The sequence below is a fragment of the Platalea leucorodia genome, assembly GCF_965183815.1.
Source record: "Platalea leucorodia genome assembly, chromosome: 3".
NCBI classification, from domain to species: domain Eukaryota; kingdom Metazoa; phylum Chordata; class Aves; order Pelecaniformes; family Threskiornithidae; genus Platalea; species Platalea leucorodia.
In genome coordinates this window covers 110,894,947-110,912,168 of record NC_138825.1, presented here as the reverse complement: position 1 = coordinate 110,912,168, position 17,222 = coordinate 110,894,947, and the positions used below count along the sequence as shown (strand labels likewise).

Sequence of the window (17,222 nt, the reverse complement as noted above, 5' to 3'; positions counted from 1 at the left end):
AACCCAAAGACATGGCTGCAACAACCTAAAACACATCCTGGGCCCATGTGCTGATCTTGGAATCCAAACGTATTCCAAAGCTTTTGACTGAGGATCTCCTAACCAGAAGTCAGGATTGACAAGGGTATTAAAAAACCCTGACATCTTCGCATGCGGCTGATACCACCACATTCATGCTTTTATCCTGTGGCCGAATATCAGCCCCTCCCCACCTGCCTCCCCGACCGGTGCCCGTTACCTGGTGGACAACACGCTTCCTTCACCCAGCAGATGCTGCCTGGGGAGAACTTAGAGCCTCAAGACAAAGGGAGGCAAGGCTATATAAATTCCTTAGCCACACTAGGCTGTAGGTTGAACCAGACCTTTGGCAAGATTAGGAGACACTAGAAGTAGAAAATGGTAACAAACGCGTAACTGCTATTACACTATTTGTTTGAAACCCCTGGGTTTCATTTTCCTGCTTGAGTCTCCGATTAGACAATTAAATTTCAGACTACTAGGGAATTTTTGGACAACCATCCAACACCCTGAAAAGATGTGCTGCCACCTCTCATGCCGTACATGCAGACTTCATCATCAACTTGTGTTCCTTCCTGGAGAAATTTTAACCCTCCATCTGCCAAAACTGACTTCTTGTACGTTCTGGCAACAAACAGTAAGCATAGGAATCAAAAGGTTAGGCCTCTAAGACAATACCGAGGAGTGCCAAGATACAGAGCTGATTTTTACAAAAGGCACGAGCAAATGTGTCCACTTACTTAACAGACTGGCTGGTTGATTTCATCGTGCATTTTTTTTTTATATCACAGTGATTTATTTAAGAATCAAAAGATTAAATCTGAATCTTTTGCCTTCAGATTGCCCTGTCAATCATAACAGTAGATTTAAGTTTCCAGCAGTAAAAAGAACAACCAAAGAAGATTCCCTGAGAATGAGTCTCTCTCATATTCCTTTTTTGCAGACAACCAGCAAATTCCGTTGAAGTTCTTTAAACACAAATCAACTTTGAGGAATCTCAGGTTCCTCAAATGTGAGTTTTTCCCTTGGGACTTCTTGATCTGGAAACCACTTAGGAATTCTTATTTACATGGTTCAATCTGCTTCTATTGTTTTTTCATCCACGTACATTAAATTGCAGTCAGGTAGATGTCAGAAAATTTCCAACTGCTAATAATTACACAAAGGAGCGGTGTCTGTTTTTCCATCAACCGTTACCTTGCACGTTGCTCTACGAATGCTAATTTCTTCGAAGCCGTTCATTGTCTAAAAGTGTAACTTCTGCACATATGCCAATGCAGACACATGTATTCAGCATTACAGCTGGGTGACTGACAGAGAACCAACCATATTCTCCCCATCCATATCAGGAGAGCACTTGGCAGGCGAGTTTAAGTCAGAATACAGCACCTGCAACTGCCTGAAGGTAGCTGTTCTAGAAACTAACTAAAAAGATAGTCCCTCATAAAGAGAGGCTACATGACCAAAGAACAGAAATCCATGAGGAATACTTAGCCTTTAAAGGAAAAGCATTTACAAATTTGTATTTGATAAAGCAAACAAAACTGACAACTGAATTTCTGAGAGATGGTTCATTTTGATGAACAGCTGGGAAGAGAGAATGACACATCATATTTTAGAGACCAGGAGATATCAACCCTGAGAAAGCCTGGAAATCAATGCTGTTGCTTCAGAAGTCTCAGAAGACATTCAGAGCAGCCCAGAAAATTCTTAACAAACAGAAATCGCTTCTACCCATTTCAATGTCTATGAAACAAGCATTAATTTCTTACACAAAACTGACATCAATACATAAGGGGAAAGCGAGCAAAAAAGTAAAAATACTTTTTACGAGGGTATTTTAAAACAAGAAGGTACTCTTTTAATTTTGTGATGCAAAAAGATCCAAGCCAAACCTGTGAAACCAACTCCACTGATTTCAGTGGGAACTTACTGCTTCTAAAAATGTTAGACCATCTGGTAGACAGCTTATAAAAAGAGAACAACAACAGTATCTTCAAAGACTCAGTAACTGTACTTGCATGTGAAAGTTTTAAAATTCTGCTCCACAAGTGGATTTTGTAGCCTCTGCCAGCTCTGAGCTGCCCTAGCTACACTCCTACTGGTACCACTACAGCATGTCCATCCAACAAAGATGCACTCATATGCACTCAAATGAGAACAGGGATAAACTGGCGGACAATTCCAAAGCCATAGTAACGACTCTACTTTGCAGGCCTGGTTTTGCACTCCTCCTTAACTCCTGGTTGTCAATTCAGAAGGCAACAGCTTGTGGTTAGATGCACAAATGAGAGATTGATTCATTTTGCTGCCAGGGTCAACCTGTAGTCATAGCAACAGGCATAACAGGATGAAGAACAGAATGGTTCATAACGGGATCAAGAAACAGGACTGCCTATTAGACCAAGAATGGGAAATAGTGTCACTGAGTTGATTTTTGCCTTAAGAAAGTTTCTTAAAAGTTTTCAGAAAGCAATATAAAAAGAGAAAAGTTATGGGAAAGCAAAACCAGCTGAATTCAAAGCCAAGTGTAAAAGGTCCAAAACATGAAGGTATAAAGTTTTAAATCTTTAAGTATTAATATTTAAAGTTTGTTAATGTGTTTCAAATATTGGTAGCAAAGAAAGAGGGACTTCTAACTCTCTATCTCTTGTCATTCTTGTAGAAGTTGCCTTCAGAGTTGATTTTCCCCAACAACTACTCCCCAGGAAAGCTACCTTCATAACAGATTACCACACAGCAGCAAATCTGGGGGAGAGAATAGATTCAGCATTCTCTCAGTTTGTCTCATAAATATAAAAAGTTTTTAAACCCATATCTAAAAGATGGCTTAACGCTCAACCATATCTTTCAAAAAAAATGAAGTTGTAATTTGTATTTTTAGTCTGGTAAAATATGAACAGTTTACATGAACTAAATGAGCCATTAAAAAAGTCATTTTTTTCCATTAACAGTCACGAGCATTAAAACAGTTGTATTTTTAGATACTGTGTATATCTTGATATATTTCTGAAAGACTGCCTTAAAAAAAAAATGTATCCATCATATTCCAAACACTGCATCAGGAATCTAGCTAATTCCAAATTATAAATATAGACCAGCATAGCTTGCCTTTTTGTATTAGCAACCATGTACATAAAATACTGTAAACAAATACTTACTGTACCATGGGAAATTGTAAGAAAACCATTTTTAACTGAGCACTTCCTTTTCTGCCACACTTTTCTGATTCTGGTTTAAAGAGGAAGGAAAAAAAAAAAAAGTGACTCAGTTTTTAAAATATTTAATATTACATTGCCTCAGCTCTTAGGACCCAATTTTTCTTCAGTAGAATCCGGCAGTACTTACCCATCACTTTTCTTGTACAGACTACCATTTCGTTCAGTGCCATGTTCCTTGTTTCCCTGAGGCTGATGTAAACTGTAAGCTGTACTCTGACGAATCTGAGAATCCTGAAATATACAGAAGAGCAATTCGTAATGCATTTCACACTTTCAACCAAAATATCCCCCCTATTAATGAGTCTCAGAGCCTTTCCTTCCTGCTCTAACCCTACAGGCCAAATGAAGCACATTTTTCCTCCTCAGTGAGAGAGAACAAGATCCATTTCTTTTTTCAGAAGGCATAAAAAACACTTGAGGAGTAGCCATTATCAGCACCTGACAAAATCTTCTTACTTGCTTTTATTTAGCTTTACTATTAGCCTTAATATATGGGGTTTTTTAACCCAAAAATTAATTGAGCAGCAGGATTTCCAAGTCATGCAAGCACTGCAGTGTACAAACACTAAAGATTATTATTACCCTGTCCTGGTTTCAGCTGGGATAGAGTTAATTTTCGTCTTGGTAGCCGGTATGGGGCTGTGTTTTGGGTTTAGGATGAGAACAATGTCGATGATACACTGATGCTTTGGTTCTTGCTAAGTAGTGCTAAGCTCTCTCTAAATAGGTGCTAAGTGGCGCTCACACTGGTCAAGGACTTTTCAGCTTCCCCTGCTCTGCCGGGGGCACAAGAAGCTGGGAGGGGGCACAGCCAAGGGGAGGGCTGGCCCAGACTGGCCAAAGGGCTATCCCATACCATATGACGTCATGCTCAGTATATAAGCTGGGGGAAGAAGGAGGAAGGGGAGGGGACATTGGGCGTGATGGCGTTTGTCTTCCCAAGTAACCGTTACGCGTGATGGAGCCCTGCATTCCTGGGGATGGCTGAACACCTGCCTGCCCATGGGAAGTAGTGAATGAATTCCTTGTTTTGTTTTGTTTGCGTGCACGGTTTTTGCTTTGCCTATTTAACTGTTCTAATTTATTTTACTTCAATTATTAAACTGTTCTTATCTCAACCCACGAGTTTCCTCCCTTTTACCCTTCTGATTCTCTCCCCCATCCCACTGGTGGGGAGTGAGCGAGCGGCTGCGTGGTGCTTAGTTGCTGGCTGGGGTTAAACCACGACAGTCCTTTTCCCGCAATTCCTAGTGCACCCTTCCATTGTAGAAAAATTACATACATAAATGTGAAGAAGTGGTTTTCCTTGTGGAAACTGAGTCAAGTTATTCTCTGAAAAGCAGAAGAGACCTCCTGGAAACATAGTTCAGGAGACATACAGGAAAATTGAAAAGCTATTTCCACAAAAATAACTTAACCCAAAATATCTTGAACAAAGTAGAATTCTGGGACAGGAAGTGACAAGGATTAACTAAACCCTTCTCACTGCTCTCAGAACTACTCAGAGGCAGGACCCACTGCTGCAAGAGTCCAGCTTCTTAAAAAATAAGAACCTGATAATGAAGAATCTGATGTATTAGTGCATTGTATATTAGCAGCAGTAACATGATGGGATGGACTTTTCAATGCATACAGTAAAAACGACTTGTACTTATAATATTTATTGTTTTCTTTTCTACTATCTTTGCTCTATGGACATAACACACCTCTGTTATATATGGCAGATAATACAAGTATAGCGAGGAAAAAAAAACACAAAGAAAGCAGCTCACTTAAATGACTATCTATCTGAGCTATTCTAAGCAAAAACTTAAGAGCTATTAAGAAATAAACTTACTAATTTGATTAAAAAATCTCTTTTGCTAAAAAGATGAGATAGTGCGTCAGATATACTAGGAGTACAACTGCAAGATACATCATTTTGGGTTTTCAGAGTGTCCACATGATAAAATAAAATATACAGTGATCTAAAAAATGTGAATTAAGAAGATGATAATTTCTCTCTAATTACAGTTAGCTTCATACACTTTATTAGCCTAAGTATAAGACATCTCTGGATATAAGCAGGGGAAAAAGACCAACTAAAACCAAGAACACACTCGGACTGTGCTTTTCCCCAGAGAACGCCAGCTCAGATGGAATGCTGCTCCTTTACAAGCTCCAGCAGCACATTCTGCTACCAAAGCTACTAATGCAGACAAAGCTGTTCAGGATCCTCCTCAACAGTAGCGGCAACACATGACAGCTCCGAAAGATGATGGTAGGGACAGAGCTACCACCTACACCCCTGCTCAGCGCACTTAGGACTCCACATCTCCAGGCTGCAGGATTTCAGGCTCATCCTGAATACGGTGCTGGAGCTCGGTGGTCCTGAGAACCACGAGCCGAGCTCAAGGCAGGCTGCAGCACTCCTTGGTGCTCCTTTTCAACAGAAGCAACCTGTGCCCACTTCCCTGTCTCTCAGCTAGTGATCTAGGAAGCCATGTCAGGTAGCTACAACATTCATCCGAGGCCTTTAAAGGTGCTACAAAACCACCACTTAAATGTCCGTGCCTGACAAAGCATCCCTTCAGATATAAACCGGTCTGTTTATTGTTCCTCTCCAGCCTGTTTACACAGAATTATTTGAGTTTGCACTCTGGCTGCCCAACATAGTAACAGAACAACATTTAAAATGAATTCTTGTCACTGATTAAGAACCGCTGCACGCATACACTTACTGACTTCTGAAGAAAATCTGATCGCACGCTGCCTATTGTGTCCTACCAATGCCTTGATCTCTGCCTCCCATTAGTCAGTAAGGGAACTCCATTCCCAAGAAGATTAGAGGCCTTACAGGAAATTAATTTCAGTTCTCTACATCCTCAATCATGTAAAGATTTCAGATGACCTCCAACACCTGCCCACAGCATTATTGCCATTACTTAAGACTGTGCTGCTACTTTTTGTGGAATATTTTCTGCTGCATTTTGGCTACCTCCCTTCAGCTGTTGTTTACACTCAGCTGCTGTGTTTGCCCAAACTGGCAAGCCAATAATACAAGCTTCCTGCCTTATTTCAACCAGAGAGGAAGCTGCTGTAGCTGACGTGTATTTCCACGCATTCATTATTATGAACAGTATCTTTAAAAAATGTAATACTATTTCATGAAAGGGAGTTAAGGACAAGACAAGAAGATTTTCAGTTTTAAACCCCCATTTCAGACCGTGTCCAACGAGATTGCCAGATGATGGTTTTCCACAGCTTTCTGACAAGCAAGTTCATGATTTTGATCTAGCTCCTAACAGACGGGATGCCATACCACGTATCACCATCACAATTAACGTCCTTCAATCAAAGGCAATTTCAGCATGCCTTTTCCATATGCAGGCTCTCCAAAGGATCTTCCCTTATTTCTGATTTGTATATTGCACATAACAGGAGTACAAATCACAGATAACAAGGTCAGACCCAATGGCCTCATCGGAGGAGCAGGAACAGTGTACATTACCTATGGGAGGAAATGGATCACCACAGGATATAGGACATACCTAGTGCAGAGTACTGTCATTTTAAATGCCTCTTGAACATAACAAGATCAGAACAGACTGAAGTACACAAGCCTAAGAAACTGAACTTTGTCCACTTTATCAGCTTTGAAATGCAGACAGGCATACAAAAAAAAGGTGAGTCATTTCATTGCAGCGTGTTCACAGTGAATCACTTCACTGACCATAAAGAGGTTTGAAATGATTTCTTCCAAAGACCAACTGACTTCTAAATCAAGCTGAATAGCATAGATAAAAATGAAAGAAATGTGAAAACAGTATTCTGCAAAGATGGTCTGTGACTACTGATAAGAGAGATTCTAAAAAGCTATTTATCAGCCCCACTATTTGAACACAACAGAACTTTCCACCCAAGGTGCTTTAACTCATACATGGCGAATTTTGGCTAGCCATTCCACAGCTCCCATGGACAGGATTTTAGACTGTCTGGGTCACTCCTGTGCGTAAAGCTGCCAAAAAGCCCTTACCTCTCCAAGAGCCTGAGCTTCTCTTGCAGGATCATTGCCAAGAAGATGTTTCAGAGATCCATCCCTTATCTATTACAGCCCCACAGAGCCTGCAACAGATGTATCTGCCAGAACCCCCTGTAGGCAGCCTCTCCTATAGCACAGCTACCGTGATTTTTGTCAAGAAACACAAAATATATCCTATTTTGCAGTGGCCTAAATAGATTATAGGTTCTACCAAACATGTAGAAGCAGAAGCAAACCTAAACACTACAGTAAGACTACCTTCAGAGAGGACACAGGAAAGAGAGAAATGAAGGCAATACGACTCTAAGGTTGACCCCGAAACTTGTAGGAGCTCTACAGTTCGAGAAATAAAAGGTTAAAAATTAAAAATTAAGGGGGTGTACACACAATGATGTTTCAAAAAAGTTTCAATACAAACCAGGTTTGAGGGAGTTCTGTGCAGGAGGAAACTATGTATACAGGCACAACAAAAAAGGTTCATTATGAGTGTTTGTGTCTCTTTTTTTTTTTTTTTTTTTTTAAACACAACAGGAACAATATTTTCAATGTTCTGTTAGTTCATACATGAAGTCCATTTTAATTAAAAATACATATATCTTCAAAATCTTGCAAGAACATAAAATCAAGCAACTGGATTTAATTCCCCAAAGAGAGTGAAAAGGAAATCACCAATTTGTCTTACAATCTTACATCAATTTTCTTTCCCAAGAACAATATGATAATTTTTTTTTTTTTGGTAATACAGCAAACAGACAAGGAGAAAAAAAGAACCAGCCTTTTCATACCAACAGAAAAAAGCTCAGAGGAAAAATCCAGTTTCTTGAAATCTGAATGGAAATCATGCCAACTATTTTCATTAAAACATAGTAACACTTACTCTCCTAGACTTCGGTCACAAAATGTAAATGCATTTCAGGAAGGAAAAAGAAATCAGTTATAGTAAAGGAAATTACAGTGCAACAAGAATAATATTACTGGGTAAATTATACCAGGATTGTTTGGCATCCCACTGATTAATTGATGTTTTCAAAAAACTTTACAAATAATTATAGTACTTCTCATGCTCTGCAGGTAAGCATCTATATCTGTATTTTCAGAATTAATAAATAATGAATATAGCATAAAGCACTTTTTACACTTGTATTTTTAAACACAACAAAACCAGTACAAGTAATAAATGTATGTGTATTATTATGTTTTTCAGTCTGTGAAAGGATGTGTGCTCACCAGATCTTCCATATATATTTAATACCAGTATCACTGATAAACAGGTAAACACAGAGAAGCAACATTCCCAGCAACCATGAAACCCAACTGCTTCTATTATCTCTCTTGAACAAAGACTCGAATAAAATGGGAAGCCTGGTAACACACCCTCAACAGCAAGACTTCTTATTGAAAGTAGGCAATCAATGGTGCTTCCAAAGTAGTTGCCATTTCCACCAGGATCACTAGTCCTTCATTCCACAGAGCTCAAATTTGGAAGTTTTTAGCAAATGCACCCCTCAGTGAGGCCTAAATGCCAGGCAGAACCTAAAAAAGTGCCTGCAAACTGTATGGAACTTTGCACACAATGGTCATTATCACAAACTTCACATGGTAACAAACAGCACCTCAAAGCGAAGTGTGTTTAAGACTGTTCACATGCCTGTCAGCAACACATAGAATAACAGAATGGTCTGGGTTTGAAGGGACCTTTAGAGGTCATCTATTTAGTCCAACCCCTGGGCCATGGGGAGGGACATCTGTCACTAGATTAGGTTGCTCAACAACCATCATCTGGCCACCGGTAAGAGCTAGGAGTCACCATAACCTTTATGGGAAGATGAAAGCAAGATTGGAAAAGATCAAGGAAGTCTGAGCTCTACAGACTAAACTATTTCATTGTGATGCCTCTCAGAAAGAGAATCTGAAAAGGGGGGAGAGGGTTCATTCATCACTTACTCATGGCCCAGCAGCCACACAAAGGAAGCTGGCTGGCATTTATTTATATGAAGAGGAAGCACTAGCAATCTGAAACAAAAGTAGATGCAATATTTAGGATTAGGTTATACAAAAGATGCTTCCTTCCAGATCAGAGTTTGCCAAATAAAACTACTCCAGAATCCTTTAAATCTAACAGCAATCGTAATCGAAACTCAAAAAATACTTATTTGCTGAACTGACCCAGCTCTTGCATGTTTGAAAACTGGCATCTTGCAGGAGAGTAGCAAACCTAATTGTCACTTTTGCAGATGATGACAAGAGGTGTTTTGGGATTTGAAGTTCAGTTTTACATAATCTTTATACAGTGTGGAATATTATTGTAAGATAAGATTGTACTAACAGGGTCTCCTTGATACTGCCAAAGTTCTTCCATTCTCAGTTTGAGCAACATAGACACCATTGCCTGCTAGTTCACAGACAGCGCATCATATGAAGTATTTTGCAATATTGTAACAAAAAGAAATTATTTTGCAATAAGTCTCATATATTTTTAGTGGGAATTCATTTAAAAAAAATGCCTTTGTCAGAAACATTCAATATCAGCATCAAAACAAAGATGAATAAACAAAAGAAATTAGATGGCTGAGAAAAGTTAAAATAACCCTGTTTCAAATGCTAACATTACACTAGAATAATTAAAATGGGTATCCCAAAGTTAAACCACCTTATATGCTCACCTCTTTCTGATCAACCTGGAGTGCTGATTTTAAAATATCTCTAAGCTGTGTTAATTGTCTTCTTTCCTCATCTTGTGCTTGTTTAATCTTGAATGAAGAAAAACACAGGTTAAAAATAACATTATTGATTCTTTTAATGCAGTTCTTCCAAACTTGCTACTTAATTGGTTCATTTTTCTGAGAAATGTTGAGCAAGAATGAAAACATAAAGAGAAAAGATAACGTGATGAGTTTATTTTCCTTTATATCTTCAGAAAACTTGATAATGGTGAGGATGTTGCTGGGTTAAGACTTTGGTATTGCCTCACGCTCTCCTTGCTTCCTTGTCTTCAATTTAAAACCATATGTTATTTTCCACTTAGTAAAATTTTAGAGCAAAGGCTGTTTTCCTAACATTTTACACAGTGGGGTCCTGAACTGAAACTAAGGCTTCTGGATATGACATGAAAACAAAATTTTACTCAAAAATCTACTCAAAACCTGAAAATGCTGACTATTAAAACAGTCAGTCAACCTGAACCAAAGTGATCACAGTTCTACTATAAAAAACTAAGTTTACAACACAAATGTGAAAGGTTGCTACTCACTGTATAAAGATCTGTCGAGAGTGTCTCGATTGAGGGCTTGAGACTTTCAACTGCTTTTAACCCATCCTGAAAAAAACTTAAAAACCAAAAGCAAACTGTTATTAAACTTTACTTTGTATTCTCTGTTTTAAAAGTTGCCAAAGGAAGATGTGCATATTATTATGCCATGCCATACACTTCAAAACATTAAACATTTATTTTTTATGCATCTTTGATCCACCTCTGGTGGTGGAACATGCAAAATCCCCAGTTAGATTCAGAACTGCCACAATCCACTGCCACATAAGTTTTCCTCATTCTCACCTCAAATACAGGTTCTCATCCCACTTTTTGAAGGCCCAGAACAAACAAGATTCATTTGTAGAACAGCAAAAGCTCTAGTAGGTATAAAATAATTGTGACTTCCTGGAGCCAAATAATTTCACATCTGATGCAATCTTCTTACTAAAGGAAAACCCCTTTGTTTCCCAAGAGTTAATTATGGACTATATGCAAACTGAATATGCTACATCTTACTGTATCATTTGTATTTTTGTATTGTCACAGTAATGTTATCTATGCCAAGTATTCCAGCTCTTAAAAAAAAAAAAGTGAGATTTAAAAAATTAATTTAAAGAAACCACAACTACACACAGATTTGATTAAAAATTGCTGCATACCATTTGCAACAGAAAATATTTTCACTCTGGGAAGCAGACATGAAAGTGACAACACAACACAGCATTTAGGTTGTTGAAACTTTATTAAATGGACAGAGCAGATGAATGACATACTACAAGTGAAACTCATTTTAAAAGCAACATAGCTATATAGGGAGTACACACAGGTGCAGACTGGTCTTCTAAGATGAAAACTTAACTGATTTGACCAGGTTAACAGCGGCTCTTTCAAGTTTATAGCTATGACTTTATTGCTATATTATTGATCTGTAAGACTATCATAAAAAAGTACATCATTCTAATGAGAGCTTTGTGTTTTATTACTGAGTCCTCTAATTAGTTAGAAAAAGAGTGATTTTTCAATATAGTTTTGTCCCACTGCTTATGCAATTTATTTTTCTTGAGCACGGAATTAATTTACATCATTGCTAGATACACTCAAAAAAGCCTGTCAAAACCAACGGACCACTAATTAATAGACCAAACTAATAGCTCTGTTTCAAGAGTAGTTTATGAAATATGCCAAATTATTTTGTGGCACTCCTTTGGAACAGACAATTATATTCTATGGGACTAGCTCAACCTCATTACATGTTTCGGAATACAGCAACAAAAGCAATGACTAATCTATGACAAAAGCAATTTGTCAAAAGACATCAGCGAGAACAGTTGAATCTTAGACTTATTTTGAAAAATCTAGAAAAGTGTTATGATGATGTCAAAAGTTTAAAACAAAACATTGCTCCAGTTATTGTGTAGATATAAAGAAAACTAAAACATACTTGCACTGAGCATGAAAATACTTGATCAAGTTCTGAAGCAAGTCCACTCCTTTTTTAATCTTGATTTCATTGACTTTCAGCAGGTACTGTTAAAACAGTAATTCACAAAAGAAATTAATCATTACTGCCACAGTATTTTTTTAACATTTTATTTTCAGTTATATTTCCACAAGCTTGCAGGTTTAGAAGACCTAAAAGAGAATGCATCAAACAGTGGCTGCAAGGTTTAATCACACGAAAGCAATTGTTGTCACCGCTGATTTTTGATATGCTGTGGGGATGCTTCCCTATGATTAGTTCAAATTGTTAAAACATCTTTCATGGCTCCTAGTGGAAGCCTGTGTTAAAGGAAACATAAAAGGATTTGTGCAGTAAATTTAGGAACCCATTCTTAAACCTAGCAGCCCATCTAGGTATCTGTCTCACTAGTTGTTAAATTCATTGCTAAATAGATGTCATTAAGCAAGAAAGCAGTTTACTCAAAAAAAAAAAAAAAAAAAAAAGTGAGGGCTTATTTTAACCATTTTTTAAATCTGCCTTCTGATTTTATCGTTTTCTCTATTAATTCCTTATTCATAGTAATTACAGCAAATTACAGTTTAGCAAGAGATTTTAAAAATCTACTGTCAAGCTAAAAAAAAAGTGTAATTAGCGTCCTTTTGCATTAAGCACAATCAAGGTCCATGTTAAGTGACAGCTCCTCCCCTGAATGCCGTAGCACAAAAGATGTCAGCCATGCAAGCAGAAGTAAGATTGACCAAATATTTACAGGAGTCCTTAACTGTCCATTAAATGACAATTTTTAGCCCCTGCTTAGACAGCGACCTCCAAGCAAAGGAGTGAATGTCGTCTTAGCAATGCTCTAATGCACCTGGTTTTCCCCTACCCACAGTACACCTAAATGTTTTAAACCCACTAAAATAAAGCAGTATCCAAGTGCCAGCTTTCAATGTTGCAGCTTTTTATGCTGGTTCAGGTGAATAGATCATTAGCCTAAATGTAGACATATGCACTGGATAGTATTTAGTTAGAAGAATCACCTCTCTAGCTCCTGTTAATTTAAAATGAGGTGACATTGAGGTGCTGGAGTGTGTCCAAAGAAGGGCAACGAAGCTGGTGAAGGGTCTGGAGCACAAGGCTTATGAGGAGCGGCTGAGGGAGCTGGGGTTCTTTCGCCTGGAGAAGAGGAGGCTCAGGGGAGACCTTATTGCTCTCTACAACTACCTGAAAGGAGGTTGTAGCAAGGTGAGGGTCGGTCTCTTCTCCCTAGTAACAAGCAATAGGACGAGAGGAAACGGCCTCAAGCTGCGCCAGGGGAAGTTTAGGTTGGTTATTGTGAAAAACTTCTTCACCAAAAGGGTGGTCAAGCATTGGAACAGGCTGCCCAGAGAAGTGGTTGAGTCTCCATCCCTGGAGGTATTTAAAAGATGGGTAGATGTGGTGCTTGAGAACATGGTTTAGTGGTGGACTTGGCAGTGCTAGGTTAACAGTTGGACTCGATGATCTTAAGGGTCTTTTCCAACCTTAATGATTCTATGATTCTATGATTGTATTACACATTTAAGGTAACTTGATTCAATTTCACAGACTTCACCCTGCATTTTATTATCACTACAACTGACTAAAGCGAACTCCTCCTTTACTGTGACACAGGAAGAGAGAAGCATCTGTTCCTGGTTGTTTCTTCAGACGGATACAGATGGGCAATTAGCTGGCAACATCCATGTGTTTATTGGGTACTCAAATCCCTTCATCAGTTTTGAATACTTTAGTCTGACTCCCTATAGGAATGTGAAGCTTTTCTACTCGGTATCAGTGCATGCAGTTACTAAAAGTGATATTCAGGAAAACGGCTGTTAAGCTATGTTGGTGTATGAGTCAAATTAGCTCTAATCATCATAGTAAAAACAGAAGAAACACCCATGGTATATTTTTGAGTTAATGCATAGAAAGAAGAAACACAGCAACTTGAATTCCCAACCATGGAACCTGACATGCCCTTAAATGAATCAAACCAAAAAACATCTACATCAGTTTTAACATACTGCAAAATCACTAAGATTTCAAAGTAGAAACAGCCTGAAACATCTTGAAAGACAACTGGATTCCATCCTTAGCATTTTTTTTTCAGCACTAGCCCAACAGTGTGCTAGACTGGAGTCTCTCCTCATAATAACGCAACAGCTGTCAGCGTAGGGAACAATTCAGAGAATGATCTAGGGCTTAAAATAACTTTTAGTGAAGTAGTGGTGTAAAGGCTTATTTATTATCATCTCTTAGTGTTTAATTGAGCTTTGCATTATTTATTTATTCTACGATTTACTTGTTAAGTGAAATTAGAAAAGATCTAAATTCCCTGCAAAGTTAGCGCATCAGGATAAAAAAAAAAAAGTGTTTTAGCAAATGCAGTCCACTAATAACTTGGCATTTCCCTTTAACATATTAAACAACTGTGTTTTTCAAAATTTTCTTAAGAATATTAGCAGAACAATATGAATTTCATGTTGAATCTTACCTCACACATCTGTAACTGGAAGAACCTTCTTTCTTTCTCCATCTCTTCTGCAATTTCAGCTCCACTTATTTCTGTACGGATCATCCCATGCAGCTTAGCATGCTCTTTTTTCTCCTTCTCTATTTTTGTACTATAAGGCAAAGAATCAGTCAATGAAGTGAGAAATCCACAGCCTCTCAGGAAATCTGATTATTCACAAAGTCTACTGACAGATGCAGAGCCAAACTCTTGTGGCTTTGCATATGACTTACTTCCAGATGACATTTCATTTGAAATTTGACAATGACTAAAGATCAGCAATGACATACAGTAGCTAAAATCTAATTCAATCATCTGTTAAAATAATGTCCTGACAGATATTCCAAAAGAAGATACTAAGTGAGAGGAAGATACTAAATTCTTGCACTGAAGAAAAAAAATCCAGAAACAAAATAATGAATTTTAACTGAAAATGTAAGGGGATGTTTAATCCCAACTGACCAAACACTGGTTAACAGAGTTCAATTATGTCACCAGATTTATTGAGTCTTGCCTGTCATCAAGTCATCTTCTATATATACAGGGTTTCCTAAGCCAAAATCACAGTTGCCATCTCTACTTGCTACGGAGCCAGTTGGCACTGGGAATGCCGGCCAGCCGGCTGTGTTGCAGACTTCAAAGTCTGCTAGACCAGCTGTCCTAATTCCCTAAAAGTTTCCATGAACATTTTCCAAGAGCTCTGAATAAAACAGGTCCTCCTGCAGAATATAAATGAATAACCAATGCCTGCCATACAGTATAACTCCCCTAAACACACTTGTGCATTTGTTACAGCTATTCTCCATATTATTCCTAAAGGCAGTAGCATAATTATACTACCCAGTTAGACAAGCCTGATATGAAAAAAAGATATTAATAAAAGAAAATATATGAGGGTGTTTACTCCTTGGAGAAAGACTTTTAGTTTGCCACTTGCACAGTTTAGAAGCTGAAAATTCTGGAAAGAGCTTCCTGAGGAAATGTTGTACTGCTTTTGAACAAGAGGAAGCATTACACAGGAATACAGGAAGCAGACGAGAGGAACAAATAACACACGCACTGTCTTACCTCCTCTTGGGCAGTCAAGTGTCTCTCAGCTCTCCCTCTGAGAAGATGATATGTCTCAAGTGCTCTCTTAACCTGATGTTAACATTACCCTAAAAGCTACTGGGAAAATGCCCTAGATGGTCTAAGGACTTCCAGTCAACAATACATTCTGTCCTTATACTTCTCAAGAATGAGGAATTGCCTCCTCTTACACCTCAAGCAGCAACGGAAAACTAGAATTAATCCCATTAATCCCATCCCATAACATTCCCACAGGGAAACATTTTGAACAGCAATTCAAAACGCCCCACTGCGCTCTCAGTACTGGTAGGCAGGGCAGAGCCAGCCCCGTGCAGTATTGCAGCAGCCAGCACATCCAGCCAGCACCGCGCTCCTTCTCAGCCCATCGCGTCCCGCCAGAAGCAGACGTTTGGAGGGAAGCTCCTCTCCTTTGAAATAAATATTCTGAAAACCTTCACTCGCCTGAACAGAAACTTGATTCCAGAACATTCTGGTTTTATCAAAATTAAGTCTCTACTCTTACCTACTTACTGCCAGTAATGCCATTTTGTAGCCACAGAATACAGAGTCCAAACACAAGAATTAACTGGACATCAACCGTGAACAAGGAAGATAAATTGTTACAAAAAGATTCACAGAAAATGACAAATATGCAGCTCCTTTCTAGCACACACTCTAGGAGAGTTTACATTGTATCATACTTCACAGTTCTAAAAAAGTTAAACCTCGTTTTAGTTCTCTCAATTTCCACCTTAGTCTAACAATTCGCAAGGCCAAAGAATCCACTGAAATGTAAGTCTAATAACCATCAATTGCTGTAGTATTGTATTTTCATCGTTTACAGAGAACAGTACTCGAACATAGAATGACATAACCACCTCTAAAATTTCAAGAGCTTATTAACATGTCATAAGGTGTCTCTAAATGCTAGTTAAACCAAAAGACACCTAATATTGCCAGTCAAACATTATGAACAATATTACAGCATTGTTTTAAGAAACTGAATTTTAATTGTTCTAAGAAATTGTATTCCTTTAAAAGAAAGAGCTAGATTTCAGTGAAAGAGTCCTTTCTACTCTTTAAAGGATAAATCATACTCCACAGGCAAAAGGTAGTTAAGCCAAGACTAAAGCATACTGACATCTACCAAGTAATTCAGAGAAATAAGACATCCTTGAAGCCATCTGCTGGAGCTTCAGGCTCCATGGCTTCAAAAACTTCAGAGATGCTTCACAAAAAAACCAAACCACCTCTCGGTGACAAGTACCAGAGATACATGATGGTGCATTTCACATTTGCATTTCCTTATTATTTATGCTTTTAGTCTCTAACTACATTTTCAGCTTTGTAATCCAGAATTCAAGCTGTTGTTTTGCGACAGTAACATACTACCTCCTATCTGAGTGATACTACAGGGCACTTTGTTTCTAGGGAAACAAAGAAAACAGGTACAGCAGTGTTGGATGAAATCTTCTGAGTGCTAAAGGTTGGCTGTGTTTCCTGTCCAAATGCAAGAGTCAACTCAGCTTCAAGTGTCACTCTACTGGGACATTAACCAAATCCTGCTGGCAAAGACACTTCTACAATGTACCACTGTGGGATTTCCAAATACTGCAGGGTATTCAGGTTTTCCAGGCAGATCAGTTAAGCAAAATTAATGAGAAAACTGG

At 38.3% G+C, this 17,222-nt stretch overlaps 1 protein-coding gene across 1 annotated transcript in view; it reads right to left on the bottom strand.

The window, feature by feature from the left end:
* The window catches only part of ASAP2 (ArfGAP with SH3 domain, ankyrin repeat and PH domain 2), a gene marked incomplete at its 5' end in the record, with an annotated part of 93,500 nt that overhangs the window by 27,787 nt on the left and 48,491 nt on the right, over positions 1 to 17,222 (bottom strand). Inside the window, 6 exons of the mRNA XM_082306242.1 lie at positions 3,180 to 3,249; positions 3,367 to 3,470; positions 9,924 to 10,010; positions 10,511 to 10,586; positions 11,952 to 12,037; positions 14,467 to 14,596. Of these exons, the coding sequence (XP_082162368.1) occupies positions 3,180 to 3,249; positions 3,367 to 3,470; positions 9,924 to 10,010; positions 10,511 to 10,586; positions 11,952 to 12,037; positions 14,467 to 14,596 (553 nt within the window). The remainder of the gene's footprint in view (positions 1 to 3,179; positions 3,250 to 3,366; positions 3,471 to 9,923; positions 10,011 to 10,510; positions 10,587 to 11,951; positions 12,038 to 14,466; positions 14,597 to 17,222) is intronic.